Source organism: Balaenoptera physalus, assembly GCF_965194825.1.
Source record: "Balaenoptera physalus genome assembly, chromosome: 10".
Classification (NCBI taxonomy): domain Eukaryota; kingdom Metazoa; phylum Chordata; class Mammalia; order Artiodactyla; family Balaenopteridae; genus Balaenoptera; species Balaenoptera physalus.
In genome coordinates, this window is record NC_138889.1 from 88,880,188 (window position 1) to 88,894,718 (window position 14,531).

The 14,531-nt window shown below is 49.3% G+C and overlaps 1 protein-coding gene across 3 annotated transcripts in view; it reads left to right on the forward strand.

Moving 5' to 3' along the window:
* The window catches only part of NAT10 (N-acetyltransferase 10), a 38,875-nt gene that overhangs the window by 4,470 nt on the left and 19,874 nt on the right, over nucleotides 1-14,531 (forward strand). For all 3 annotated transcript variants that reach the window (XM_082410425.1, XM_082410426.1, XM_082410427.1), the window contains exons 4-12: nucleotides 512-683; nucleotides 2,052-2,174; nucleotides 3,844-3,905; nucleotides 5,324-5,438; nucleotides 5,537-5,644; nucleotides 9,513-9,646; nucleotides 10,854-10,947; nucleotides 11,091-11,189; nucleotides 14,297-14,433. In XM_082410425.1, coding sequence (XP_082266551.1) covers nucleotides 512-683; nucleotides 2,052-2,174; nucleotides 3,844-3,905; nucleotides 5,324-5,438; nucleotides 5,537-5,644; nucleotides 9,513-9,646; nucleotides 10,854-10,947; nucleotides 11,091-11,189; nucleotides 14,297-14,433 — 1,044 coding nt within the window. The remainder of the gene's footprint in view (nucleotides 1-511; nucleotides 684-2,051; nucleotides 2,175-3,843; nucleotides 3,906-5,323; nucleotides 5,439-5,536; nucleotides 5,645-9,512; nucleotides 9,647-10,853; nucleotides 10,948-11,090; nucleotides 11,190-14,296; nucleotides 14,434-14,531) is intronic.

The window sequence follows — 14,531 nt, forward strand, 5'->3', positions numbered from 1 at the left end:
TTCCGTTCCAACCCTTATATCCTCTATCAGTATTGTCTTAGATTAGAGCTGCCCTTGAGGACTTGATCCCACTATCTGGGAAGGAAGTGGACGAATTCATTTAGGAAAAATGAATAAAGTAACCCGCCATCACAGTGCCTCTCCCAGGTTCTCTGGGAAGCGGTGCTGTGTGGTTGAAGCATTGGCTTGAGACTGAGGTAGTGAGGCCACTAAGGTTTGCTTTCAAGCTCTGGCTGAACGTGAGGTTTAGGGACTCCCATTACCCTTTTTGTAAAGTGAAGTATCAAAACGGCAGGGTTCTCACACAGACTTACACTGTCTCCCTCCGAAGCCCGTCTGCTCTAACGCCTCTTTCGTTTCCTGCAGCTTTAAAGTGAGGGGATGAGCACTACGATTTCCAAGTTCCCTTCTAGCTCTGAGGGTCTAAGTGGGTGATCGTTGAGCCTGTCCCCTGCTCCCAACTCTAGCCTCTCTGGTTAACTGGCTTTCATGGGATGGGGGGTGATTGCAGTCATCGGAAGAAAAGAATGCGACAGCTGCAGAAAAAAATAAAGAGCGGGACGCTGAACATAAAGCAAGATGACCCCTTTGAACTCTTCGTAGCTGCCACAAACATTCGCTACTGCTACTACAATGAGACCCACAAGATCCTGGGCAATACGTTTGGCATGTGTGTTCTCCAGGTGGGTGACTTGCCCCAGCCCGTGACTGGAGTCAGAGTGCTAGGGAGTGCCTGGGCTGCCTGATCACCCACAAGGACAGGTGTATAGAGAGGAGAGGAGTCACGTGTACTCCCTCCCCCAGAGCTTCCTCCGTGGAGGCCTTGGCCACTTTCCACAGGAAATTGATAACTCACCAACAGAAAAAGAGCATTTTCTACCAAAAGCGGCACTTGTCTAGAGATACCCAAACTGGCAGTGGTGCTCCATCACAACTGGGTCTAACCAGCTTGGTAAAGCACTGAACTTTGAGTGACCCTAGGACCCCAGATCCCTATTAGAACTAACTGAAGACTTTTGTGACCAGAGAGCAGTGGGACTTGTTTTAACTAACTAGGTACAGACCCGAGTACTCGGACGTCCTATCCAGAGTGCTTGACTGAATGACCACCCCTGTCACCGCCCTTCTAGTCCTTAAAGTCTCCTAGCTTTCCCCCCTCAGAGAAGTAACTGGTGAGTTTCTTCACTGGTATGTATTTTCTCTTGCCTGGCAAGTTAATAGATTAAGTTTCACATTTTTCTTTGTTTTAAGCTCTGGTGGTCTTTGTTTTGTTCTTTGATTCTTTGGCACCTGTGACTCCATCCGCCTCCCCCCCCCCCGACCACACCCACCAAAGAAAACATTTAAGCACAAATCCTCACATTTAAGCACAGGTTCCCACAGTTTGATATGTATTTATTATATGCATGCACTACTATGATTACGTGCATCGTAAAACATACCTTATAAAATATAAATTAAGAAATGAGGTGGGAAATTTTGAATAGAACTTCTAGTTTTTCCTTTCTGCATTCCAGTGGGCTGTCCATACACTGCTGGCTTACATCCCACCTTGGAGGCTGAAAAGAGCGTTTTGCCTGTTCTCACCCCATCACTGACTGGTAGGGAGCTGCTTTTGCTCACCAGTTGCCAGGCGAAGTGATGGTGGCTCCTTTAGGCAGCGGCTCCCCCATGTGGTGCAGTTGAGTTTTGTCAGACAGTTTCCATCTATGAACAGAGCAGAAAATGAGTGTGAGGTATTTCTGAAATTCAAGTGTGAATCAATGCAGATTGGAGGACTTCTTTCCAAATAAGATTTTATGAGGGATTACGGGAAACACTTTGACATGTAAAACCGGGTATACCTCTTCTCCAGGGCTGGGCTCTCTTCTGTGTCCCCTAAGTAAGGGACTGTGTGTGTGCGCGCGTGTGTGTGTGTCCTGGTGAGTCAGGTACGGGGTATGGTCTTGAGTTTGTACTCTGAAGCCCTCCTTGTACCTTATCGCCTGGCCCCTGGTTAAGCTTCCCAGCGGGTGCTCTTTGCAGCCAGTTCTAAGGTTTCCTTTTTCCAGGATTTTGAAGCTTTGACTCCAAACTTGCTGGCCAGGACTGTAGAAACAGTGGAAGGTGGTGGGTTGGTGGTTATCCTCCTACGGACCATGAACTCACTCAAGCAGTTGTACACGATGACCATGGTAAGTGTCTGTTTTTTTCTTTAACTTGATTGTGGTGGTTCAAATCAATCTGTGTTTTTGCTGCTTTCTTTTAAGAACTCCTGCTGAGCAACTCCAGTGAGCGGTCAGTATAATTTCTAGGCTGGGAGCTCTTTGACTGGAGCTAATGAGGAAGTTTCTGCAGAGAAGCCTCAGTGGCCCTGGGTGTGCTTAGGAATCTGTGAATTTTGCCTTTGCTTTCAGGCATTTGCAGATTCTACACCAGTGAGATTCGGACATGATGCAGCTGTTGTGTAGTTAAATTTCTAAAACAGTATTCCACAGAGAGCCACGCCAGTGCCTACATTTGTGTGCTACAAGAAGGGGACCACGCACAGGCGTCCTCACCTGCCCTCAGCCTAATGGGTCGTGGAGGGGCATTGCCATCCCGCTCCCGGACTGGCAGAAACCTTGACTCCAGGGGGTGGGGGGGTATGTTTTTTCTCCCCAGGCTGAGGGAGTGGCCGGAAGTGTTTCCCCGGACGCGGAGCTGGTTCTGCCACGTGGGTGTGCCGAGCCGCAGGCTCGGAGTCATTCACTGTCCATTGCCAGCTGCTCGGCAACTGTTAGGCTTGGCCTCAGGGTTTCACAAGCTGCGTTCGCCTGGTGAAGTGGACTTCCGTCAGATCTCAGTGCCTGCTTCCTGTCGCCCCACCCCCCACCCCCTCGCCTCACCCCAGCCCCTCCGGCCTCCTCGGAGGTCTTCAGGTGCGCCCTCTCCTCTCAGCACACTCTCGCCTGAGGGCCTTCGCGCCGTTCCCACGGAGTGTCTGCTGGCTCACTGCGTTCCAGTCCCTGCCCAGATACCACTTCCTCGGTGCGGCCTCTCTCACACCCTGTGTAGAATATGTGGTTGTCCTGTCACTCCTCAACCTGTTATGTTTTGCTTCAAAGCATGGTACAGCCACCTCAAGATAGACATTTATTTGTTTACTGTCTGGCTTCCCGTGCCAGTCTCCAAACTTTATGGGAGCAGGGACTTCGTTTTCCTCCCTGGTATATTCCCTGATCCTGGAAGGGTGCCTGGCCTTTAGTAAGCCCTCCTGAAATATCTGTGAACGAGCGAATGTCTGTGCCCACGTCACTTTCTTTGTTCTTCCTCCCTCTCTTACTTGGCTGCCTGCTTACCACCTCAGAGGGCCTTCCCTCTCTACCCTATATAAGTTGCCCCCCCTCCCCACCCCCCCATTGGCTGTCACTGCATCCTGTTTCTCATTCAAAGCATTTGGCAAAATTTGTATCTATTTACTTGTTTGTCTCCGTCCAACCATTTGACTCTAAGCTTCAGGAGAATAGGTTTCATGCTTTACTAAACACCGGTGTGTACCCAGCTTGTCTGGCGTTGGCATGTGCATTTTATTGAACGAGTGACTATGTTTTGTGCTGCTGGGTAAAATGTGGGAACAGTCAAAGGTGAGGTGAGGGGACATTTGTTGTGATAAGAAACATTGCATTTCGTGTCTGAGTCCAGCTACAGCAGATCGCGTCCGGCCAGTTTCGCATGGCAGGTTAGGTAGGAGTAGATTTTGTTTCTAGCAGCATCACTGGTGCCTCTTTTACCCCAGGGTTGTTTGCTGGAACTTCTTCACACTTGGACGCCGAACCTCAGCGCTATCTGGATGCCTCTGTTAATGGATGTTGTCTCTTTTAGGACGTGCATTCAAGATACAGGACGGAGGCCCATCAGGATGTGGTGGGAAGATTTAATGAGAGGTAGGTCTGGAGCACATTTCTCACTTCCTCAACTGTGGGAGGCACAGTGGGAGGAACATTTTCATCTTGGGCCCAACTGAAAGCTGTGCTCTGTCTCAGGGAAGGTAGTACAGGAGCCCCAAATGGTGAAATTCCCAATAGCAGCGGTAGTTGTGCAGCTAACTGAAAGCAATAAAAGTGAGTGGAAGGCTGGGGCCTGGATTCTGTCTTGCTTCTGGCCCTTACCAAGTCTCTCTCCCGCTCTGGCTTTTAGCCTACGCATCTGTCAAAGGGGTGATTTGTCTGGACCACTCTTTTCCCAAATGTGTTTCACAGAACACTGATGTTTAAGAGGGACCTTATGACAAAAGGGTTCTCTGGTCCAATATGTCTGGGAAATGCTGATATGGTTTTTCCTTTGTGAGGATTCACGTGAGCCTGTTGTAGCCTCTGAAAAGTCTCACAGCACCAGGGACCCCAATTTATTTGACCACAGAGCCCTTTTTAGGGAACGCCAGTTAGCAACACGTGAAACGCCTTAAGAAGAGAGAAGCCATGTCGTAGGTCAGTGGTTCTCAACCGGAGCAGTTTTGCCCCTGGGGAGACTTGGCAGTGTCTGGAGACGCTTTGATGGTCGTGACCTGGGGTGAGGGCGGGAGGCTGGAGGCAGTAGAGGCCAAGGGTGCTCGCTGAACAGCTTAAAAGGCACTGAAAAGCCCCTCCAACGAAGAATTATCTCGTCCAGAATCTCAGTAGTGCTGAGGTTTAGGAATCCTGGCCTGGGTGAACTGTGCGACCTAATTTCAATCGCCTCTGAGGCTGCTCAGTAGGAGTGGGCCTGGAGGTCGCCCAGCGCTACCGGCTGGAAGGGAAGCCTGTGAAAGTAGTGCGGGAGGCCCTTTTCTTGCAGTTGTGGGAGAAGCTTGGATTTTATAGCCAAACACATGTTTTGCTACACGCAAAAATGTTTGTATTATAGTGCTAGAGGGAGCTTTCCCCTCCACCCTTTCCTTTATTTTCTCCTCCTTGTGGCAGAAGGTCAGTCCATTTGTGTATGCGTTTGTTTCCCTGTGTGGCTGGTGAGCACATGTGGGGTGGCTTTGGCGTCCCCCATTCAAGGAGACACCTAGTGCTAACGGGTGAGCCTGGGAGGATGGGGGAAGGGCCGGGGCACCCTGGAGCAGCGGGCTTCTGCACAGTAGGAGCCCTTGTAATCAGTCTCTTAAGGGAGTTCCCCGTTTGCTTGTTTGCTCTATAAAGCATGTTCGGGCCTCGTAAAGGAGGCTGGGAATCATCCGGCACTGCCCTCCAGATGATGGTGTTGGCTTTCTCCAGCTTTCTTAGAGACGTGGGGCTAGATGATTTTCCTGAAGAAAAGCCCTTCCCTTGTTGTGCAGACATTGCCCTCAGCACCTCACGACTGTGGTTTTGTTCCTCAGGTTTATTCTTTCTCTGGCCTCGTGTAAGAAGTGTCTTGCCATCGATGACCAGCTCAACATCCTGCCCATCTCCTCCCATGCCGCCAGCATTGAGGCCCTACCTCCCCAGACCCCGGTGAGCTGCCGGGGGCCGGGAACATGGGGCAGGCTCCGTTTTCTGTGCTGGCTCTCCCGGCATGGCGGCAAACCTTCTCCTCCTCTCCTCTCTGGTAGGAGGAGAGTCTTGGGCCTTCTGATCTGGAGCTGAAGGAGCTGAAGGAGAGCTTGCAGGACACCCAGCCTGTGGGCGTGTTGGTGGACTGCTGCAAGACCCTAGACCAGGTGAGCGTGTGTTCGGAACATCCCCAGCCCAGTCTGCACGGCGCGGAGGGGAGAGACAGCAGGCGGAGAGTGACAGACGCCAAGTTAGAACAAGGCTTGGCTCCTCCGTGGGCGAGGGCCCTTTTCTGTTGCTCACACTCAGGCACGCAGCAACAGCATGTATTCACGACAGAGGTCCAGGATGAGCTCCCCCTTCCCCACGTTAACAGTTCAGGGAGCTGGGGGTTGGTGGGAGATGGGTTACATTTATGGAGGAACGCCACAGGCACAGGGTGATGGACCTGTGTCCTTTCATTTTCATTAAGTTTTTTTTTTTTTAATTAATTTATTTTTGGCTGCGTTGGGTCTTTGCTGTCGCGCGCGGGCTTTCTCTAGTTGCGGCGAGCGGGGGCTACTCTTCGTTGCAGTGCGCAGGCTTCTCACTGCGGTGGCTTCTCTTGTTGTAGAACACGGCCTCTAGGCTCACGGGCTTCAGTACTTGTGGCTCGCGGGCTCTAGAGCACAGGCTCAGTAGTTGTGGCACACGGGCTTAGTTGCTCCGTGGCATGTGGGATCTTCCCGGACCAGGGCTCGAACCCGTGTCCCCTGCATTGGCAGGTGGATTCTTAACCACTGTACCACCAGGGAAGCCCCCATTTTCATTAAGTTTTGATGACATAAAGGTTTTTGCTTATGCCTTGTTCGTAAGTGAGGAGAGCTGGAGGCTCCAGTGTGAGGGCTGATGAGGGCCCTGTGGTGAGGGTCCTCTGTGTACCTGATCTGTGGGTACAGACAGCAGGCTGGGTGGGAGCTGCCAGGATGCATTTCTGTGCTCCCTGAAGTGGCCAGGGCCGGTAAACTTGGCTTCTCCGGTGGTTCCTGGGCGGTGATGGGAGCTGAATGCATGTGGCCCAGAGGCCTGCAAGCTGTCGGGTGTGTTCAGGGTTCTGGTCCAGCCTGAGCCAGCCAAGCAGCACAGGCCTCTCTCAGCACTGGGCTTTTCCCTCCTGATGGAAAACAGCTGCAGTGATGCCGCCCACTTGGGGCTGAGTCCCAGTAGGGTCGTTTCCCTTTCCATGCTGGAAGCAGAATCACCAACCACGCAGCTCTCTCTGCAGCACAGGCTGCAGGCTCTGGGTTGCTTTCAACCACTTCCTGGTAACTTCTTTATCACCAGAGAGAGGGAGTGAGAGAGAGGATGGGGAAAGGGCAGAAGAGGGAGAAACTATACTACAGTAGTATTGTTGTAAGAAAATAAATGACCCATGGCAAAATAATTTAAAAAATCAGTAAGTAGGAAAGTGTGCATTAAAAATGGAAAGTGGTGTTTCTCCTTGGCTGTCCTGCTCTGCAGAGACAGCTGCTGTTAATGGTTTATTGTGTGTCCTTTTGGATCTTTTTCTGTGCATATAAATGGGTATTTTTAAAGTGTGCAAAGGGAAGGTGGTCCCCATTAGACAGTTGGCTTGATTCCAGCTTTTTTGCTATTATAAGTAATGCTGTTAGGACACTCTTACAGATACATTTGTGGGCACTGTCTCTAGGATAATTTAACAGGAGAATTGCCGGGGTAGAGTATGTGTGCATTAAAACGGGTGTCATGCGAGGTTATGGAACCCGCACTGTGTATGAAAAGGCCTTTTTCTCTGCAGTCTTGCCAACACTGGGTATTGTTAAATTCGTATGTCTTTACGAATCTGATATGGGAACGTAGGATCATTGTTTCAATTTGTTGTTACTTTAGTTATGAGAGAAGCAGGCACTGTTTTCATATAATTACTGGTTGTTTTGTTTGTTTTTATAAACCACTCTGCTTTTTTGTATTGGTTTTTCATTTTAGAATATTATTTTAGAGTGCATTTTTAGTCCAGATTTCATACCCTTTTATTATGTTTGTGGATTTTGCCACTTATGTTTTATCAGAGTTCTTCACTTTTCTACTCTAAAGCAAACAGCAAGAGGATAAAATACAGTGTTCAGCCAAGGCCAAGTTAAGGCGAGTAGGACCTGGATCCCCTCTGAGTGTTTCCATCTGGAGAGACTCTGGCTTCCTGAAGCCCCTCCCCTTCCTTCCCTTCCTTCCGCCTGGGACTGCGTCTTATCAGTATCTTCTGAGTGTCCATGCCCAGTCATGTAAGGCAGCTTCTTCAGGACCAGGCAGGCCAGGCTGGACCATCCGGCCTTCTTCCCAGTCTCAGTGGCCTGTTCCCCCGTGGGGAGCAGAGGCTGGCCCCTGAGTAGTGTTGTGGTCCCTCTTCTCATTAAGTGCCACTGACACTCCTCTAGGCAGAGGCTCAGCAGTAAACAAGAGGGACACACCTGCTTTATGGGGCTTACATTCTGGTGGGATGAGGAAGACAGGGAATCAAGGAAATAAGCAAACCACGTATTGTAGTAGAAGGTGCTGCGTAGGTGGGGAAACATGAAGAGCAGCGAGGAGGGATGGGGAGTGCCAGGAGGAGGGAGGGGTGCTGCGGGTCTCCGTGTCGTGGTCAGAGGGGGCCTGGTTGAGCAGGTGCCCTTTGCGTGGGCTTGCAGGAGTTGAGAAAATGAGCCACGTGGCTCTCTGCAGGGAGAGTACTCCCGGCGGAGGGTCACCAGGTACACAGGCCTAAGGTAGGTTCTCCTGGTGCGCTCGGGGACTCACAAGGAGGCTGAGTGGGCTGAAGCAGAGCGAGTGGGTGAGGGTAGGAGGAGACGACGGAGGTCAGACCGTGCAGGCCATGCAGGCCCCTGGGAGGGCTTGGCACTTACTCTGTTAGCGATGGGGGCCAGCAGAGAGTTTTATGCTTATGGTCTCCGCACAGCTGTCAGAGGGATCCCCAGGCTTGCTTTATTTATTTAATCCCAGTTATCATGTTTTTTCTTTTTTTAAAAAAATTTATTTATTTATTTATTTATGGCTGTGTTGTGTTTTCGTTTCTGTGCGAGGGCTTTCTCTAGTTGCGGCAAGCGGGGGCCACTCTTCATCGCGGTGCACGGGCCTCTCACTATCGCGGCCTCTCTTGTTGCGGAGCACAGGCTCCAGACGCGCAGGCTCAGTAGTTGTGGCTCACGGGCCTAGTTGCTCTGTGGCACGTGGGATCTTCCCAGACCAGGGCTCGAACCCGTGTCCCCTGCATTGGCAGGCGGATTCTCAACCACTGTGCCACCAGGGAAACCCTCATGTTTTTTCTTTTTAAACAAATACACAAATTATTTATCCAGTTGAAGGAATTCTTGTGCTTCTGGAAGCCAGCCTTAATTTTAACAGGATCGCCTTGTGCTGTGTTGAGTCTGGGTTGTAGGGGAACGAAGGTGGGAGCAGGACTGATGAGGAGGCTCCTGTAGTAATGGCGGCGGGACAGGGTGGTGGCTTTGACCAGAGTGGTGGAGGAGGAGGATGGTGAGGAATGTAGAATTTTTATGTTTTGAAGGACGTATGGACAGGATTTGCTGATGAATCAGGTATGGGAGAAAATGGAGAAGACTTTTGGCCTAAACAATTGGACAGTTAGCTGAGCTGGGGAAGATCGTAGGTGGGGGAGGATTGGGGGGGATGTTAGGTGTTCAGTGTGAGATGTCTATTAGATGTACAGGTGGAGGGCAGAGCAGGGGCAGTTGCGTGTATAGAAGAGTCTGTTGTGCGGGGAAGAGGTCTGGATGGAGGTGTGAACTTGGGGGTTATCAGCACCTAGTTGGTGTTTAGAGCCTTGAGACCCAGAGGAGACGATTAAGGGAGTGAGAGTCCAGGTCCTGGGCCTTGCTTTCTGGCCAGTAAGAACTCCCCTGCAGCCCCTCCGCCCCCGAGTTAGCCTAGGCATCAACCTGAATTCTCCGTGGCGATAGTGGTAGATGGCTGGACCTTGACCTTTCTCAAAGCTCACCTAATATGTTTCTCTTTCCACAGGCCAAAGCTGTCTTGAAATTCATTGAGGGGATCTCGGAAAAGACCCTGAGGAGTACTGTCGTGCTCACAGCTGCCCGAGGAAGGGGAAAATCTGCAGCCCTGGGATTGGCTATTGCTGGGGCAGTGGCTTTTGGGTAAGGGGGTCCCCATGTTTAGGCACTCTGAGCTCTGAGGGAGCAGTGTGCAGGAGTAGGGGGTCAGGGGACAGGGAAGCTGGGTCTCCTGGGTCTGAGCAGGCTCCTATGTGATTTCTCTAGATCTTGGGTTCCTGTCTAGAAAGAGCAATGCTGTTTCCCCCAAACCCCCAAAGGTGCACATATATGTGTGCATGCACACACAGACACACGCCAGGGCCAACTCACTATTTAGAGTTGAACAAACACACAAGAGCAAAGAAATGGGGGTAAGAAACTTAAAAACTCTCAGGAGATGAGCATGTATATGACCAGCTCTGCTGACTTAGAAAAGTACAAGTTTGACATTTTAATGATTTTGATCAGTAGAAAATCTTGTTTGCTTCTGAGGAGCTGCCTTTGAGTGTGACGTTCCTTTGCATTCTTTTGTCCTGGGCGGAGGACTTCTGCAACTGCCAGGAGAGCATGCACTTCCAGCTTCACAGACATAAAGGATGGACCTAGAATTTACCATGTCCTATATGCATTATCTTCCTTGGTGCTCCTAATTAACAATGTTAGCGTTTCATAGATGGATAAACCCAGGCTCAGGGAGTTTCAGTGGCTCACCCAAGACCCCCCCCCCAGGTCAGTGCTGGTAGTGCTGGGGCTGAACTCGGCTCCTGACTCCTAGTCCTTTGTTTCTCTTGCTGCTCCAGCAGTACCACTCAGCCCCGCCACCATTAGCGTCCTTTACATTGAACAAGGATCCCTCAGAGGTTAACTGTGGCCTTAGCCTGAGCGCAGCTGAGCACTTTGGCTTCACGGTTTGAAACCCTCGCAGCACAGCTAGTGATGAGAGTGAAGCCCTCTCTCGTCCCAGGGCGCAGGACTGGGGAGCCGCGTGCCGGCCCTGGCGCTGAGGGAGCGGTCCCCACAGTGCCCTCAGCAGGGTGCTTTCACAGATGCTGGTAGCTGATTGCTGGGATGTGCTGCCTTCAAACTGGTAATGCGTTTTCATTAGGTTGGGAGGAAGAATACCCTCAGGTCTGGAGTTGCTTTACTTTTCCTCCCCAAAACGTGTGTCCTGATTTTTTTTCTGCCACCGTCTCTGGTTATCCCCTGTGTAACAGGGGCAAACAAAAATGTTTTCTTTTTTTAAGTTCTCTAAACATTTCTTAGATTTCCTAATTACTTTAAAAAAAAAAATCCTCCTTTTGTTCAACAGGTACTCCAATATCTTTGTTACCTCTCCGAGCCCGGATAACCTCCACACTCTGTTTGAATTTGTATTTAAAGGATTTGATGCTCTGCAGTATCAGGTAGGAAATTAGGATAAGAGCTTATTTTGATTCCATGCTGAGTATAAATCCAGGTGAAGTCTTTAGAATGCAAACTTTCTTAATATTTAGTTTCTAAAGCCTGTTTCTGACGTTTGGCATTGGTTTGGCTCTTTCCCTATTAGGAGCATCTGGATTATGAGATCATTCAGTCTCTAAATCCTGAATTTAACAAAGCAGTGATCAGAGTGAACATATTCCGGGAACACAGACAGACCATTCAGGTGAGGCTTGTTCTAAAACCCTGCCACGTGGGGCCAGTGTCCTGCTGTATATAAATGCTCTAAGACGTCTCTTTTTATAGTTGTTTTATGTGCTGTGTAATTGCATATCTTTTAGACAGCATTGTTGTTTTACGGTAAACGTGTTCCAGATTTTCAGCCTCTTCTAAAGAAAAACATTCAAGCAGACTACCAAGTGTATGTAGCCAGATGGGAAAGTTGTAGTTTTGTCCCTTGAAAATTGAGTGAGTAGGATTGTAAGTATGCTAATCAGCTAAGAGAAATAAAATCATTTTTTCCGACATCATTTCTAATTTTGCTTAGTTACAGCAGGTTTTGAAATGATGCATCTGTAGCGAGGACAATAACCTCACCATTTAAAAGAAGAAAAGTTCTTCGTAAAATGTACTCTGAATCTTTGTGGTTTAGCCAGTGGCCTATTTTCCTTTTTAAACAGTGTTTCCCCGAAAGCTCTGTGAATCTCCAGTGCTCTGTAAGCCTGAATGGTCTGTACTTGTCCAAAGGCTACAATTTTGTTAAATCATGACAGGCTTGCAGAAGGGATGGAGGCCCGTGGGCTCCTAATGGAGCAGGTTATTGATCACTTTTGGAGTTGGGTTGGGGTGGGAAGTGGGCCAGGTCAACTTGGCACTTTACGCCCTTGACATTTATGCCTGTGAGGCATTTGTATATGTCTGTCAAGGAGGTATACCTTTTGTCAAGGATCCAGGTTATAAATAAGGTTCAGTGTTTGTGCCTTTTTCCCTCAAGGACCTTAATTTTTTTCTAGCTAGGTCTCTTTCTAGACTCTCTTCTTTCTGTGCGTTTCTTCCTACTTTGGCCTGGTTCTCTCAGCTGCGGAGAAGAAAGTCCAATGTTGGGGTAGGGCGGGGTGAGGGGCAGGCTGCAGGCCGTGAGAATACAGAGATCTGTTAAAACTCAAGAAAAATACACAAGCCAAAGAGGGAAAACCTTTCCGTGAAATGCCTGGCTCAGCCCTCGCCGCTCCTTGGATCTGTCATCAGAGACCTTCTCGTATTACCAGAGTCCTTTTGTCTCCAGACTGGAGTTGAAGTGCAGAAGAGGTGACCTGACTTTATGAGGCTACATTTGTGTCCCTTTGAGACCTCTTCTTTCTTGCTGGAAATTGCGATATAGAAGAGTATTAAATTAAAGTTGGCTGTGCCTCTCCAGGGGCCTGCTTTCTGCTGCTTTTATGAGGTGCTTGTTTAGTTTTTCTCTGTAAGGATCCAAGATGTGGGGCCCTACTGAGAACATGTATCCTGCTGTTGGAAATGAGTGGGGTCTCTGCCTCCTGACCCATCAGCTTCCAGCAAAGCAGTTAAAAAATCTCACCTGTAATGGAATACTTGAAAACTACAGGAAAGCACAGAGACCAAAATAAGATAACACTCAAGTGCCCAGCACTCAGGCTTAAGAAATGCTGATGTTTTGCTCTTTGCTGTGTTTGTTTCATGTTTAAAAAGCCACTCATATTTTTGTTTTAAAGATCTGAAACCTCACAGACACGGTTGAAGTCCCTCTTGTACCCTTCCCCATCCATTCCCTTCTGTCACTCCCCAGACTGTGCTCTGAGATTGGTGTGTTTCCTTTCTTTTTCTTTTTTTTTTTATAAATTTATTTATTTATTTTTGGCTGGGCTGGGTCTTCATCGCTGCACGCAGGCTTTCTCTAGTTGTGGCGAGCGGGCTTCCCATTGCGGTGCACGGGCTTCTCATTGCAGTGGCTTCTCTTGTTGCGGAGCACAGACTCTAGGCGCGCGGGCTTCAGTAGTTGTGGCATGCGGGCTCTAGGGCGCAGGCTCAGTAGTTGTGGCGCATGGGCTTAGTTGCTCCGCGGCATGTGGGATCTTCCTGGACCAGGGCTCGAACCCGTGTCCCCTGCATTGGCAGGCGGATTCTTAACCACTGTGCCACCAGGGAAGTCCCTGGTGTGTTTCATTTCAATTCATGCGTTTATATTTCACTACATAATTATGTATCCATAAATGGTAACATACTATACTTGCCTTTTTTCAGCTTGCCTTTTTTCACTCAACATTTGTTTTCAAGTTGGTCCAGATTGAAGCTTGTAGATCTGGTTGATTCATTTTTAAGCACTATATGAGCACATTACAGTTTATTTATATGTTTCTAGAATTGGAATTGTTGGGTCTTAGGGTATGCGTAGATTTCCATCTTTCTCGGATTTTGCGAAATTCTCCTTTAAGGTGTTTGTACATATTTACCTTCACCCCAGCACTTTCTTGAGTTTTTGTTTCCCCACGTCCTCACGAACACTGGGTGTTTTACTGCTATTTAAGTTTTGCCTGTCTGCGTGTGAAGTGGGGGTCTCCTTGTTGTCTTCAGCATCGTGCTGATTACTAGTGAGGTTGAGTACCTTTGTTTATGTTAGTTGGCTATTCAGGTTTCCTCTCCTGTAAAAATACCTCTTCATAGACTTTTGCAAACTTTAAAAAGAGCAGGAACCCCTGTAGGAACTGAAAGGGTTGTTTATACGCACACGGGTATAAGAAGGTTATAAGTCTTAGAAGTGTCCCCACCAGTGCAGGGGGACCTGGGCTTTATATTGACGTTGTCAAAGCAGGACACACAGTACGCAGAGTGTAGGAGATGCTTGAGAAACCTGACATCCTCCCCTTTAGCCATTGCTGGGGCCAAGCTTGCCTCTGGCCTACTGGCCAGAGTGAGGCTGGGGAGAAGCCTGAGAAGGGAGAGAGGAGAGAAAGGGAGGCACCACCTATCACTCAGCCAGGTCCCAGGTAGGGCATTTTTACAGGTTTACCTAATTTTTTTCTCAAGCAGCCACCAGGTATTTCCTCCGTTTTCTGGAGAGGAATCTGAGGTGCTGAGATGAAGTGACCTGCCCAGGGCCACACAGTCAGTGGTCGACCTGTTTGGACCCAGGCGTCTGACTTTAAGCCCATCCCAGCTTTGCCCTGCCAGGGAAGAGCGAGAAGGAGGAACGAGAGAAAGAAGAAATGGGACAGGGGAGAGAGAGTAAAGAGAGGCCTTGATGGTGACTCACTAGTGATCACAGCCATGGTATCAGGTGGCCAAGCTAATAATATAAATTTTTCTTTCCGGCAGTATATACATCCTGCAGATGCTGTGAAACTGGGCCAGGCTGAACTTGTTGTGATCGATGAAGCTGCTGCCATCCCCCTCCCCCTGGTGAAGAGCCTTCTGGGCCCCTACCTTGTGTTCATGGCATCCACCATCAACGGGTGAGGCACCTCGGGCAGGAGCCGTTGCTCCCATTGTAGGTTTTGCCAGTTAGATAGCATTTAACGAATGTGACCTGGGCCTGGGTGGGTAGGGCTGA